Source organism: Falco rusticolus, chromosome 1 (genome assembly GCF_015220075.1).
Source record: "Falco rusticolus isolate bFalRus1 chromosome 1, bFalRus1.pri, whole genome shotgun sequence".
Lineage (NCBI taxonomy): Eukaryota > Metazoa > Chordata > Aves > Falconiformes > Falconidae > Falco > Falco rusticolus.
The window spans coordinates 111,968,049-111,984,710 of NC_051187.1; the positions used below are offsets into that span (position 1 = coordinate 111,968,049).

At 36.5% G+C, this 16,662-nt stretch overlaps 1 protein-coding gene across 1 annotated transcript in view; it reads right to left on the bottom strand.

Moving 5' to 3' along the window:
* Window positions 1–16,662, bottom strand: part of ARHGAP10 (Rho GTPase activating protein 10) — a 155,070-nt gene that overhangs the window by 52,600 nt on the left and 85,808 nt on the right. The window contains exons 14-18 of the mRNA XM_037396443.1: window positions 12,278–12,352; window positions 7,254–7,341; window positions 5,966–6,024; window positions 3,253–3,358; window positions 2,472–2,631 (exon numbers count right to left, since the gene is read on the bottom strand). Coding sequence (XP_037252340.1) covers window positions 2,472–2,631; window positions 3,253–3,358; window positions 5,966–6,024; window positions 7,254–7,341; window positions 12,278–12,352 — 488 coding nt within the window. The remainder of the gene's footprint in view (window positions 1–2,471; window positions 2,632–3,252; window positions 3,359–5,965; window positions 6,025–7,253; window positions 7,342–12,277; window positions 12,353–16,662) is intronic.

Consider the following 16,662-nt stretch of genomic DNA (forward strand, 5'->3'; position numbering starts at 1 on the left):
TGCTCATAACCAGATTTCCACACATAAATTGCACAGAAATTCTCTAACTAGGGCTCAGCAGACCGATGATAGCGGAATGACTGCACCAAGATTTCAAAGCTAGTAACCCAGTTAATTATGTCTCCTCCTAAAATTGCATTGTGGTTCTCCTTACCCACATGAGACATACGAACATCGATGGAATTTAAAAATATTTGAGGAATCATGATAATTTTTTACCATTTTGTCTCCCAAGTTACTGTATTTAAACTGGAAATATTGATGGCTATTGCTTCTACACATTGGAAGTTTTAGCCGTTTCATTTACTACAGGGGAAAAGAAATTCCTCTCTGCAGTCTGCCAGAGCCATAAATTACATATCCGTGAAATGTAAAGCGTTGCTTCAATTTGTTTATGTCAGTGTACCTCCATTGTGACTCCACCACACTTCTACAGTTCCAAACTTCACTTCTATTAGCAGAACCTCATAAAATTAGCAGAGGTGGAGTTGTGGCTGAATTAAATATTTTGAAGTATTTTAACCAACAGCTGGTGACCTTTCCTAGGACTTCACCAGGGCTATAAAGAAAAATAACTAAAGACTCTTAGTCTGAAATACATAGAAATTCAAAACAGCAATATAAAATGAACATTAGACTGACAATAAACCTGCCTGCCATTAAAAGTAGGTCCTTCGTCCGCCTTAAATGAAGAAGGCTTACTTGTAAAAGCAACATACTCAATTTTACTATAAATTTTTCATAATGCCTTAACACATACCTCTCCATTGCCTCTGCTATAAACACACAGAGGTCACACTTGGGGCTTCCTTCCATCTTGGAAGCAACTCTAGCATGGGAGAGGTGGCTGCAGGCAGACCACTGATGGCAAGTTCACGGTTAGAAATGACAGTGAAATGACAGAAATCCCTTAAAAAAATTATAGCCTTCTAGTTCTAAAGGCAGCATAAACCCAAGGAATTATGGAAAACTATGCAGTATCATTTTTATGTACGTTCCATTCCCTGCTTCTCTACATTTTCAGAGGAGTAAGAAAAGCCACTACAACTAATATTTCAAATGCGAAATTTATGTCCATTTTTTAAAAGACATGTGATTGAGCTGTCCTAAGAATAAGAGGGTGCTAATCTGTGGTGATCTAGTGATTTGAATAAGCATGACTCAACCTCAAACTCCGTAAGTTATTAAAACACCCTGCCTGTGCTCACTCTCTCTGCTTTCTTAAATTCATGTGGTCACTGCAGTAACTTCAAAATCATGAGCTTACTGAAAGGTTTGCCTTCATTTATAAGGTCCGGAATGAACAGCGTGGCTTACAGCTCTTAGAATATTTAGCACTTAGAACTTGAGCCACATCTGCAGCACAGTATTCTTCCAACAGAACAATACCACATCTGCTCAACGTGTGCATGAGGGCAGCATTACACCTTAAGTCAACTAATACAACAAAACCCGCCGCACAAATACAGCTATGCCGAACAGAAGTTTGCCCAGCCTGTATCATTCGGGGAGATAGCGTAATTACATTGTCAGAAAAACTTGAGACATATTATTTAGAGTAGGTAAGCCTTGACTTAGCCAATTTGAACACTGTTAACCTTTAAAGGAAAAAACCTATTTCAATGCTTAGAGTGCTTAAGGAAGAAAAGAGGAAAAAGCACATCCTGGAATCTTTCCAAAACACGTTTTTGACAGTAAGAGCAAAGGAGATGCTGTACAAGCAAAGTACCTCAAACGTCCTGTTCCAGAATTCAGGTTAGACACAAGAGACTCCCAAAGGAGTACCCAAACAAAAACCAGTAAGACTTTTTTTTTGTTTTCTTTTTTTTATTATTTCAAATCCCAGATTACATGCAGTGATATTCTGGACAGTACCTTGTACACGTAAGGCACTTTAGGAACTGGCAACTGCCACAGCAGTAGCAACTGCTGCTGTTTTCAGTATTAGATCAAATGCAAAGGCTACAAAATAACACACATTCAGCTGAAAACAAAGGAAATATTAATACCTGGTTCTCTCATAATGCTTTTTAGTCATAAAATTTACAGTATAGTAAAGTATTCCTTTTACTGTGTGAACTCTGAGAAAAATGAAGACACAGAACAATTAATTCAGAACCTGGTCAAAGTACTAAATGGAAAAGCTAAAAACTGAGCCTGAGATTTCTCTTTTCCAGTCTTGTATCACTTTTGCTCAGAAAAAAACATATGCAAATAACATACTGAAAAATCTATTTGTGTACTATAGACACAGAAGCACCGCTATTGCCAGGAAGTACACATTCTAAAATGTGAGTTTACCTACAAACAGGAATACTTACCGAGTATAATAGCCAAAAGCACACAGTATATAGAGGACATTCTTTAGGATTAAGCTATTTGTGACATCATACTTAACTCCACACTACCCATTAAGCCTAGCAGATCATTTTAGACAATGCTCAGAAATGCTGAGATGTATCAAAGCTTACCTTCTCATGATTTTCTATCAGGATTTCAACAACAATATTCTGAAACTTCAGGTCCATGATGGCTGCTACAGTTTCTTCCTGTGGCCTCATTAAGGTTGGTCCAAATACTACTCCTAGATTTGCCACAGTCATTAGATTCCTCTTGGCATGCTTTGAAACACTTTTAGAAAAGAATTGAAGGAAAAAACAGGAAATAGGTTATGAAAAATTTCCAGTACTGTTGGAAACTGCAAGTCTACAAATGAAAACATTACATTTCCTTAATCTATGTTTTAGAAGTTTGTTTTGTGCAAAGTTTCTTCAAAAAAAATCTTACTAAACTCTGGAAAACAGAAAAGCCATTCTTCCACCAGCAATTTAAAAACAAAAGCAGTCTCTTACTGAACTTAAACGTATAAAATGCACTTAGCCCTGGACCAGGGCAAGTGTGAAACCAACTTAAATTTGCTAACAGATCTCCACTATTCACTTTGCCAGAATTTGTGAAAAGAAAGTATAATGTTCCCTTTCTCACTTCAATCAGACCCTCAACTGCTGGCAGGACTGCTAAAGTAAATACTTATATGGCTTCATTAATGGATTAGATTTCTGCCTTTCCCGCCAAAATATACACAGCAAGAGTCAAACGTCTTGTCTGCTTTTGCACGTTTGGTTCTTGGTGTTGTATATGACAGCATTGAGATAGGCTTCAGCTCCAGCCATACTTAGCTAAGGCCCTTTGTAGTTAAAAAGGTAAGAACAAGAGTTCTGCTGAGGTAGGAAAGCAGGTCATAGTACTTACTTTGCTAAATGTTTCACCAAAATTTCCAGCATCTCTTTGTTCTTTTCTGGGAGTTTATGGACCAAGAAGTGAACAGCATTAACTCGTGATTCAGGACTCCCACTTTCTATGGGACATAGAAGTAAATAACTATCCCAAAAAACAAAAGTAAAATAAAATCCACAGAAATACAAAGCTTCTCCCACTCCTGCATGGAAACATACTGCACACACTTTGCTTCACCAAACATAGCAATATTGAACATATGCGCTCTGTTTTCACAAGTAATCTTGTTCTGGAATTATTGACTTATTTGCTTATTTTGTGAACTCATTTTTCAAGCCACCTGCAAAAGGATGTTTTTGTTCATCTATTTTTAAAAACTGACAGATGTAGTTATTGTTTTGCTGCATCGGACTCATCTGCTTATGAATACACTGCGAGGTGAGAAGCGATGATGTTACTGGGTGCCACAGAGTGGAACTGTACTACTTTACATCATTAACTGATTGTCCTCATCATTAGAATTCAGTTTTGTTGGTACTGTGCAGCTAATGATACTGCATTTATACAACCTTGCATTGGCAACCTCGTAAGAAAACACATACAGAAGATTCATATGCTCGGAGAGAAAATCTAATGACCACTGAAGACACAGAAGAATAATCATGAAAAAAATCTACTGAGTGAGATTACTACAATACAGGGCCTTGAATAACAACAGCATCCCTCTCTAGTACTGTACAGAAATAAAGTAAAAATAAGCAAGGAGCTTTTTTTTTTTTCTGTTGCATGTTGAATTGAATAATTTTGGCCCCTACAGGTTTCATTAGTACACAGATAAAAACAAGAATCTGTAAAAGATGAACATAATCCCGCTTCCTATCTCTCAAAGTCATACTGAATTACAAAATTACATCTCAGTAGTGGTTACAATGAGAGCAGTGGAAGTATTTCTCTTGTATATAATAATACTTAGTAAAAGGGACATAAAAGAAAAATTTAGAACCTACTCCGAATGCAAGAAGCTTTGACACCAGGACCATTCATCAGGTCCCATTTTACTCTAAGGCAACTTTGACCCTTAAATGTCTTTTATATAAAATACCACCGTATTTCTTCAGGCATATTGCTGCTTCTTTTTTCTTTGCATATTGCTACAGATTTTAGGGTGGGGTTTTGGTTGTTGTTTTTTTTTTAATTATTTTGCAGTGAACACCCCTGCACAGATTGCAAGAAAAAAGGCTACCAAAATGCAAAACATTTAGCTTGTAGTCAGCTAATCAAAATTCAGTCAGCCAGAAAAACATAAGCCTTCTTTAAAGCAAGACTATTTTACATATATGTGAAATCACAAACTCTAATTAAAGACTGGCTAAGTAACTTAATCACAAGATAAGGTCAAGCCTTATATAGTTTCAATCTACACTGATATGTATAAAGAAAAGAAGGAAAACTGGAAGGACACCCTTTTAATTTTGGCTTCCCCCCACCCCCAACAGTTTCAGAGAAAAGGATATTCCGTACTATTCCTGGTGTTGTTTTTTTATAGCTCACATAGGAAACAACACTGACTACCTATTTTTAAGTATACTGTAACTCAGATCTGCAATGTTACTTACATTTCCCTCCCCACTACATAGACTCAATGCCTCTACAAAATTGTTTACTACTTTTGAACTCTGTACTATTTAAGACATTTAACTTCAACTGAACTCCTGTATTGAAAGAGACTATAAAACAGAGAAAGGAAAATAAATTGAGAAACTGCTGGCAAAACTTGATAGGTCAAGAGATTATTTTAACACTTTCCAATATAAATGGGCAGACTCACCACCTAGGTAAGTCGGTTGAATTTTGTTTAAGCACTTGGCCTCTAAGATGTGCTTTGGCAATGAATTTCATGGACTGATTCTCATTTTGAATTAAGGACCACAAGTGAACACAACATTCTGTAGACCTGGAAAGTTATTACAGCAATCTGAAGAAGATAAAGCAATTTTCCCAAAGTTTATTTTAATTTTCCTTTCCACAGTTTGTCAGAAGTGCTACAGACTGGAAAGAAAATCAGCTAAATGTCTGTTTGCTAATTTGCCGTAAATTTTCTTACACAGTTTCCCTCCATCCACTTCCAAAAAATTTCCATGTACATTAGAGACCATACAGCTGAACTACAAATGCTGTTGCTTCTTCTCCAAGTCTGTATCTCAAGTGCCATAGTGTAATCTGGCCTGCTCTTTCCTTTCATCTAATAACATATGAATAAGCCAGCCTGGATACAGAGCTAACAAAGCACTGAAGACAAGGGCCAGGCAGCAGTGCTTTAAGGATTCAAATGAGACTAATTAGCGTATTTTCTTTTACTAAACTTCATATTATTTATAAATAGAAGAAAATAAAGTCACAATCTATCTTATCATTATATAATATATATATCTTATCATTATATAAATCAGATAAGAATGAATGTTTACAATGTTCATCCAAAAGTTTTTCCATCAAAGTAAAAATTGTGCTATGCTAAGGCTGTCACAAACTTGTCAACAGATAGGTCATATGTGACACATACTAAAATTGAACACTGGTTAAAACCTACATATTTTTAAAACATTTATTATTCCTATATTTTTACTGGGTTGAAAAATACTTCTGAAACTGCATTTGCTGTGCATTCCTAAGGCCACAACAGTACTATAACAAAAAATTTCTATTTGAACCACAGTCATATACTTACTGGCAGGAACAATGAATTCTCCATGCAACTCGTATGTCATCAGTGGCTCTGGAAGGCTTCTGTAAAACAAGGATGACTTAATAAATTTAGCTTTATTCTTTTCTATCTGTATTTACTCTAAGCAAGAAACCTTATTAACATTCAGTAGTATAATATTTGCACCAGAGGCAACCATTGTTTGGCAACCCCTAAGTTCAGTGATTTCCAGTGCAAATGGAAAACTTTGTATTATCGGGAAAATAAGACTAAACACAGCCATTCGCCTTCCACAAGCTGAAGTGATGCCTCCAGTCTATCATAAGGCAGCTTTCCAAATTACAACACTGAGACTGTTTCTCAGATTAAGATTGTACACATATACTATGTAATTAGTTCTTTATCAGTGCTTTTAAAATACAAAGAATCACATGTCAGTGCCTTACTGGACAGAAATAAAGGTCCTAAAACAGTTAAGTTTGCTGAACAGGAGCCATCCATAAATGAAAACTCTAAAGCATTTCAAATGGAAGACCTGAAATTGAAAACCTTAGTCATCAATGAAAAATGTACTGAATAATGGAAATCGGAGTTAAAACATCAGAGTTAAAACCTCCACTTATTACGTTGACTTTAGTGATGGTTATGAAATATTGGCGTAAACACTCAGATGGGGAATACTGTAGGCAGGAAATACTTCATCATGTGCCCTTTTTTTTCTTTCCTACTTTTTTATTTTTTAATCTTTCCTACACTTTCTCATACAAGAGATACACAAAAGTTCTCTGTTCTATGTTCTTAGGCAATTCAGTAAAATACCTTGGTCAGGAATTGGCTGAGCCATTTGAACACAGAACACATCCACAATTCCTACTTTTAACACTCAAAATATTATTACTATTGCACATAGAACATCAGAGCAAGGGCCAGAAGGAAAAGAGCAAAACATTAAAATTTTCATGACCTTTTCACTTTCCATTCTACCACACAAAAAGGCAAAAAACTCTTGACAATCTTAGCTGACTTTCAGTAATGACTCTCAACAAGTTTACTAACAATTCACGTTTCTAAACAATCAGTGAAGTTTTTATTTATCTAACAGGAAAACATTTGGGGGCTTGTCTCATAGGAACATGAGTATTAGTGCTGCTAAACTATTTTGATTCCCCCAAGACAAACATGGTATTTGCACAAAATGAACCTCTATTGCAAAATGTAGAAGTTAGTAACAGATCTTAACATACTGCATAGGAGAATTAGAATAGAAAATTCATAGTCTAAAAATAAATAAATAAATGAGGGACAGGCTTACCGCAGATATTGCTTCATAGCACTAGTAATGGTCTTCACTTCCCAATCTACAGAGTTTTCCAGATCAACTTCGTTGCAGGTTTTTGCATCTAGAAAATAATCAGAAAGAGAAACATGAAAAAGGGGCATTCTGAATTGGTATGCCCAACATGAACAGCAACACATTGAATTCAATCATTACGTATTTGCTCACATGAACATAAGCGGTATGTCCTCCTTACCATTAGTTAAAACTAAGAAAACTTAATAGCCAAACCTCTTTATAAATTCTATTTCCATATTTTGTTTCAAAAAGTATTTACTGGTTTTTTCTTTATTGAAGGATTAAAAATCACTTTCATGTAAAAAGATCTCTATAGCAATTGGTATTTTCACACCTTTAATTAAACAGAAAGATGTACAAAACCAGTTTAGAAAAACGACCCACTCAGCATAACTTATCTTTTCCTCTTTTCTTTCATTATTTAAAATGCAAGTACACTGAGAATTTTTTTTTAATTCCTTCCAGTTTTGCACGTAAACTGTTATTTTGGACTGCTGATTAAAATAGCCAAAGTGCAGTATGACCCTCCTTAACTGTGTAAAAACCTTTAGGAGATGCTTCAAAAGTAGAAAAAGGACTCTTCTCTATCAGTAAGTTTCCTCTATAAGATGGACTGAATGTTTTCCTTACTTAATCCATTTTAGCCAAAGGGAAAAACTGCTTGCTTGAGCTTTTGTCAGGTTCATAGAACTCTTCCCATCTTCTACCAGGTTAGTTGGTCGGGTCTTATAACAAGACAGATCAAATGGAACTGTCACATGTCTGAATGACCCATCATATGAAAGATTTGACAGAACATAGAAAAAAATACCACAGCACACTGGAATGTTTTGCAATCAATAAACCCTTTTGGCCTCAAAACAGGAAGCAACAGCTAGCTGACACAAGATCACCACATTCAAGAGCTTGAGCTTCTGTTATTATTACTGTAGTCACTGATAGAAACATGTAGCAGTAAACTACAGCAGTAGCTGACACAGATTACGTGTTGGCCAGTTCATACAATTCAGAATTCATTTGTTACTTTGCTTATCAGACAAACGACAGACATTTAAAAAATCAAATTAGGATCCCTGATTAAAGGTGCAGTCCTTTTACTGGGACTAAATAATTCTGTTCTAAAAGTTGTGCCAAGCAATTATTTCTGTAACTGAATATTCTCCCTCATTATATCAATTATTTAAATCTCATTTTAAAATACAAGTCAGATAACATTTTCTACCAAATTGTTACTAGCCAACCATCACCCAAAATACTCCAGATTGTCTCAGGAAAAAGTCTATTTTAAAAAATTTTTTAGCATGCTAGCCGTTTCTATGCTCAAAGTCTCTTCTTTGAGAAGAAAATCTTTCTAATTAATTAATACCTGACATCACATCAAAATCTAGTGAGATCTATGAGGATTTGGTTACTAAACCACTAATATCCAGTTTGTAAATAACTGCTTCATAATCATCAACCTCCTTTACAATCATGGCATGCACTCAGTTATGTGAAATTTGTTGATGAATTTCAGAAGGAAAATAACAAGTGCCTGAAATTGAAAGCAAGCTTCTTAAAATAAAAAAGTTTATAATATTGCTGAAATATTTCACTATCTCTTGGGGTGGGATGAACCCAACAAAATTTAGCCAATTTTTCCTTCTACTTCAAACATCCCAGGCCATGATATGAACTGGAACTTCAACTGGGATTTCAAAAATTATTCTACTCGTTTTCATGCTACTTGTTCACATAGCAGCCACTGTGCACTGAATGGCAACCTTATACATATAAAAATAACAGTGCACATTTATGAAACAGCTTTTGACAGATCAGCTTTAAATCTTATGCAAATATTTCTGACAATAAGGGAGCTACAGTTTATAAAAACAGTCCAGTTCACTAAACTAGGTTAGGAGGAGACTCTCTCTGCTTTCATACGCAATATGCCTACTGTAGGAGTCTGTGCATACTGTCATTTACTGTATATCAAATGATAAGGAGTTCAGTGTAATTTTTTTGAAAGCTGCTGGTTTCAAAAAGGCCGAAGTACCTGAAAGTTTTCTTCTACAACATATAATGTCTGGTATTTTTCATACCAGGCAGTGTCTGAAATCAAAACTGAACTCATCAGTAGAAACTCCAAGTCCTTAGCCGTCACTTCAACATGAGCAAGGGTCCATATGAAAGCTGACTTATGTAGTAGTTTGTATGGAATCTGTATAGGCAGCTTGTATGAAATGAGCCACATTAGATCTATAACATAGATCATAGATGAAACAGGAATTGGTCCCTGATGCATTTCAAAAACTGAACCTCCTGACAGCTCACAATGCACTCTGAATTGCTTATAACAGATTCCCGTAACATTGGAAATCCTAACTCTGTATCACTGTTTGTGATGAGATTTCTGATTAATTTCATATTTTCCCTTGAAATGTAATGAGTGTTTTCCTTACCAAATGCCTCACTTGAATTTAGCCAAGATTACTGCTGCAAAATAGGTCACTATAGCACAATGCTAGTTACAAGTAACTTCAAGGACTAAGGTAATTTGAAAATTAATGTGTTGGGTGTTTGGTTGGGGTTTTTTAAAGAGAATTGTGTATTTAATTGCCGAGCTTCATTTTACAGAAGACTTAGTTCACTAGATTTTTACATTAAAGATGGAAATCTGTGCATTCATAGTATTAGAAAAGTATATATTGGTCTTCTTACACTCTCTTGACTCTCAATGTACTTTCCCAAATTTTATAGAAAATACTCTGAGAAAGAGACAAAACTACAAGTTACTATGTCCCTGGTTACCATTTGGAAGACTTTTTTTGAACTTTGGGCCTTTCAGACTGTGAGCTTCATGGTCAATGATAGGTAGCTTAAAATACTTTGAAACCTTATCAAACATTTTAAAATACAGAAAGTTAATATGAGGTTTTTATGATTCTGAAAAGAACTTTCATATAAAAAGGTATCTAAGAGTATACCCAGAGACAAAGGATTAAAGATTAATCAGTCATTTTATATTCTCTGTACCACTGTATATCAAAAAGAAACCCTCTTTATTCTTCTCTGAGGACAGACAGATAAAGAGCACAGATAGGATAGCTTTCAACAAATCATCAGAAAAAGAGCACCTGCTTGCACCCTAACTTTTTTCTGTTCAATATTTTGCCTCGTCTTGATACCACTGTATTCTTCCTACTTTAAATGAATATATGAATCTTGGGAATGACAAAAAATGTTTCTAATTTTAAAAAATAACTAAAAGCAGATGCTGAAATTCCCAGTAAACTCTTCCAGCTGCTACTGAACCACTGGCAACCCGAGTCTATTTAATTTGGATACCACTAATGGCAAAGAGGAAAATTTGCCTGCCAGACGTGCATGCCCAAGCTAAGCCAGTAAGTACAAAACTGAGTATCTTGTGATATCCAATGTGTTTAATTGAGAGTCTCTTAGTGATAACACAGCATTCTTCCTATGGTCAATGGCTAAAAACGGTTATTGTTTATTGAGGCTAACTCCAGCACAGATAAACAACCATAAGAATCTATTACAGATCAGTAATTTTTATTAATCCCAGTTCATATTTCTAAAAAGAGTCTTTTGCAACAATACTTCAAAGATAGAGGCAGGTTTATGTGCACTAATGGAAAACTTCAGGGTGCTGTTAATAATGATTAAAGTAAGATATCATAAATTAATATTTAGCAAGGTCATTATGACAGATTGATATGACATGAAGGTCCTCAAGCCTGATGTCTTATCATTTGTGAAGAGACAGCCTGTTTGAAAAAAATAAAGGAAGGAAAAGAAAAAGTCTTACAGGTGGCACTGAACTGACAGCAGCATATAATATAAAAGCGCTTTGTCATTCACATAATGTCTGGGGTAATGAAATGAATTCACTTTCTGGCTTCCTCCAGTTTGCAGTGCCAAAGAACACTGTGTTATCAGCACAGATGGAGCATGCATGGTTCTGGAGAAGAGCCTGGTGCAAACTGCAAACAAGCTTCTTTGCATACCAATGAATCCCTGAGAATCAGACCTTTGCTGTCAAGTGACAGGTTTGGAAGCTCTATAAAAATGAACTAATCCCAGTGGTCTTGTCTGACTGCATGTACTGTCAGTGCTCAGGACAAGAAACTGGGAAACACGGCACATCTTGCAGTAATGGCTACTACTTTGGTGAGAGATACCAGGCAGACAAGGGATTTCATCCAGGTGCCAACACTGCTCCCCTTCCCCCTGTCCTCCCCAGGGACAGCAGAATGGCAAGAGAACTGAAGCCACCGGGATTAAAGATGCATCAAAATTTCCAGAAAGAAAAGGGCAAAAATGTTTCTGAGAATAATTTTATGAATCAAAAAATCTTAAAAGCTACGTATGGCTAACTAGGTATAAAGGAGCCTAATATGTTACCCGCATATAAGAGCTAAACTACTAAGTTTATAAAAACAAATCTCTTCTCCATTGGACTCCCACCTTGGCACATATAATACCTATCTCATATTCCTCCTCTTAAACCAAAGAGGTTTGCCAGTAGGCTTAAACTAAATATCTTATTTTGTACAGTGATTAACTAAAGACACGCATGGGCGTGTATACCTGTACATCTTAGACAAGGGAGAAGAAAGGTGGAAACTTCAAACAATGAAGCAATAAGCTTCAAAATTTCTTGAATTTAACTTTTTGAATTTTCTGATTGAACCCTTCAAATTGGGCTGCTTTAATCCCACTTATATCAGCCTTGCACAAAGCCCATGGTTTGCTCCTACATGTCCCACAGCAGTTCTCTTAGTTTATTCCTACCAACTAATCTTGGTCTTGCTAAACCAGGCACATTTACAATGATATGGGGATTATTTGTGTGGACTAAAGCAAACTAGATTTGGCCCATATAGCTAACAACTACAGGCAGATGGTTTAAAAACTAAATATTGACAGTAAAACAACATGAAATAAAATATTGAAAAAATATGTGTAAAATAGAGGCATACCCATCAACAAACTCAGAAGTCTCTGGACCTTTGAACTCACCCCCACAACTCTGTACAGTCCTTGGTCATTTATACCTATTATGCAAGAAAGGAGAGAAAAAAAAAAAAAACAAAAAAAGAAGGCAGATCAGCCATAGTCAAATTTAGCATCAAAACTTTTCCCAGGCAACAAATTCTCCTCAAAGACAGACAGACAGACTACAGAGTATTAACACAGTCATGAAAACAACATTATAAAAAAAGTATTGCAATAATCTTTTTGTTCTTCTGTGTTTTTAAGGTAAGTTCATGTTGTTTTGACAAAGGTTTCATGTACCACAATTCCACTTCAGAAACTAGGAGCAGAAGCAAACAGGGACAAAAACAGGGACAAACCTTCACTTGGGGTGGGGGGGGGTGGGGGGTGTGGGCAGAGACACAAAAAGGGAAAAAAACAAAACAAAAATCACTGGCTGTTTTCATATTTTTTTTAAATCACATTTTGGATACACCAGCATCCACAGTCTAATAGCAAAAGAACTGAACCAACAAATGTTAAATTAAGATTTCTTTAATAAATGTAATTCCGCCTTTTTCCAAGTATGTGGCTGACAAAGAGTTTGGATAAAATAAAGAAAAACTTGAGCCCATTCCCAGTCCTCAAAAGCCAACACTTTTTCAAGTTTGTAAATGCTTTTCATTTAAGATACGAGGCCTCATTCCAACCCACTGTGGTCCACATGTGAGTTACATCCAGAGGCACCACCACAGGCTACTGAAATTGGTACTTCTGGTTTCGCTTGGGATGAATAGAGCAGCCACAACCAGCATTATATTTTCAGTCCCCTAATCTCATTTCATGTGGACACTGGACCACTTCCCTGTCATTCCTCCATGCCCTTCCATCCCCTCATACACATTCATTCCCTACCGCTCTTCTTCCCCTTCTTTTGCTTTCCTTTACCACACCCAGTTTTACCTCCCAGGAAATAAAGCTATCAAAAAAAATTGAAGGAAAACAGGAGGGAGAGAAGGGGCAGGGAAGGAAAAGGACAAAATAAGGTATTTCTTTGTCTGCTGCATTGTTTCAGAGCCCACATAGAGGGAGGTAAGGTATGACAGTCCTGAAGCTGACACAGATGTTTGAGAGGCCACATAATAAGCAGTCATCTACAAAACTCACCATACTCTACCTCTATATTCATATTGGCCTGAAAGAATAGAAATAGAAATGCCACAAAATACCTGTGTTTCTACTCCAAGGAAATCTTTTCAAATAACAGATTATGTGGTATTCTTATTCAAAATATCCTTCAACAAAGGAAGACTTGTGGAGAATTCCCAGTTTCAATACCAAACTGTTCCAACGCAGAGAAGGAAAATTAAAACCAGTCATATGAGAAAAAGTTTCTTCTCAAATAAATATTAGATGAAGTATGTAAAAATCATTAGCCTTTTAATGAATTACTGTCAGACACAACCGTAATATGCAGCAATAATTCTCAATACAGTAGAACTTTGCGTTTTCTACCTCGTCCTCCCGTCTAGCCTTGCTACATCTTTTCCTTCTTCACTCACCCCTCTTCCTCCTCACAGTCTGCAGCCTCCTCAGCCATTCCAGATCTTTGAGAGCCTGCTGAACTCCCTGTTAGCACTGCTCCATCCTCTGTCCCAGACAGGAGCTGACAGGCTACAGCAGCAGCTGCTACTTCTCTTGGTTGCTCCACCTGGGCAAAACTGGCCCTTTTCTTTCCCCAGGATGCAGGCACCACTGTAATGATGCCAAGTCTTAAGCTAGATGTCATCTTCAGAGCTGGCTCAAATGAACAGAATAAGCCAGATCTCCATCATTTCATCTGTGATCATCAAAAAACACAACTCTAGAATGTGCTCACAGTTTAGCTGCACGCAAAACAAAGAACTACAAAAAACAGCTATGTGGCCACAACATTATTCTTCTCAAAATATGATGTTATCAACCCAGCCAAGTAAGTTCTCCAGTGATCTCCAGATCAACAGTGTGATAGCATGCCATACGCTAATTAAAAACTACCAATGCTAAAACCAAAACAAAACACCAACAACCACCACAAACATACTCCTTGATTTACTCCAAACAAGGATGCACTAGGAATCTGTCCTGACAGCAGCAAATATTTTTTACTTCAATTTTATCAAAGGTGTCTAGGAAAATTCTGGTACAAAAGTAACACCAAGCTTTTTAATGCTCTGCCAAAATGTATCACACTTTTTTTTGTGCAATGTCCTCTACTACTTTTAGTACCACAGAACAAGCCTTCTGCATCGTATGCAAGAAGCTAAAAAGCTGAAGAAATACTGTCACAGCCAAATACAGCTCAGTTTTTGCTTATCTCGGAAGTTGTTTCATGACTTCCTGTGCTTCTAATAGTAAAGCTGGGGGAACCAAACTGTGCTGACCCCAAACATACGTTCACGGGCTTAAAAATAATTAAGGTCAAACCACAGAAACTACTGCTCAATATTAAAACAGACATGATATGCAAAAGTCTCTGAAATGATGGCAGCATTGAAACTAAGACAATCCTCCAGCAATAATCATGAGTCTCTGATAGCAATTATCAGATAATTGATCAGTTTCAAATTCATCAACCTGAAAAAAGCACAGCTAATTGCTAGCAGACATCAAGAAATGCAAAGAGGAATTAATATTTCAACACAGTTTTAAACACCTTTAAATGATGTTCTATTTAAAATATACAAACCTGGTTTGAAACCATACTATTTCTGTTTTAATCTGCACATTTCAGCATCCAAGACTGATAATGCCTGGCATTTACAGAACACAATTGACAAGATGACTCACTGCAAGGAATAGCTTACCATTGACTAAAATGTTGAAGGGTTCAGATGCTGCGTCTGCCGGCTCAACCAGTCACTATTGGCAACTTTGAGCGGTAAAGCCCCACAGCATAATTTCCTTCATATTTACATTATCTCAAGATGTCTGGCTGTCTGATACCAGAATTCGGCACAGGCATGCAATTTGTGAAATATGCTTAGAAAAGTAAGGTATTGTAAGTAAAATAATTATTTATACTCAATATTGTAAGCAGGTATGTAGGCAAGTTTACTTTGTATATAAAAAGTTGTATTTGCAACTATATTACTAGTCTGTGTCAGCCACATATACAATGCCAGACAAAGTCTACAGTACAGGAACAGCCATACAAGTGACGCTCTAAATTCAAGGTAATGCCTTATTTTTTTTTGTTATGTGAAAAGGTTTTCTACTTCCTGCTCACCATCTTCTTTCTGTCTCACGAGCAGACAGACTGGGCAGACAGCTCAATGCTGCCATCTCTCTCTGCAGTTCAGATTAGCAGCTCCGGTAGTTCTAAAATCGAGACAAACACTGCTCTGGCAAACACCTACCACATCCTCACAGAAGGTACAACCAAATACTTGCACACAAATACATACACAGAGTCTTTACTACCAGAGAAAACAGCTCTTTGATGTTTCTGTAAACTTCCACTCGTTTGCATTAGTTTCAGTACAGAACTATAAATACAATACTCCAAACAGAATCCCAAAATGCTCTCTCAGAGACAAAACATGAGTGCACATCCAACCAGCATTGTACTCGGTACGTGAGAGACAGGCTGCATATCTTGATGCCTCAGCATCTCCTACCAGGTAAAACACAGCCAGCGTCTTAGAAGGCAATGCTGAATCAAAAGCTTATATGCATTTTAACCAAAACAATGCTTTTGATTCTTCTATTCATTCAGAGCAAATAATTTCCTTCTTGGCTTTATAAAAGGGAACATAACTGAGAAAGAATTATCCAGCCATTGATAAGTTTATGTTCAATATGTTCAATATCTCTGTTATGCTTTTCTCTGAATACCAGACTTTTTCTGCTATGACATGACAAGACTATTCTCAGTTTCCACCCACACTAGACTGTCCTCTCTTTCCACCCACGCCAACCTCACACCCATTATGATTAAAAGAGATAAAAACATGGCACACAAGCATAGTCTCTGAAGAGGCATCTGTCCTGTTTTCTTCTGCTGAACATAACTTGCCTTTGATGTGTTACCATCAAAGTAAAATAATCAAGTAAAAATTGTCTTTAAGAACAAGTACAGGTATAAAAGCTGCAGCCCAAAAGATGTATTTTCTTCATCATACAACTATTTGGCCAAACCCTTCTAAGGCAAACAACTAAACGTACTCCTGGCCCTCTATTTGTTTCTCTGCAGACATCATAAGAAGGTCCTGCAGGTTCTACAGAAGGCAGAAACCAACCCTTTTAGGATATTTCAGTCTCATGGATGAGGTCAGGATTTTGTTTGTTGGGCACTTTTTTTAAAAAAAAAAAAAAAATGCAGTCAATGTTAAGTTCAGAACCAGTAAAC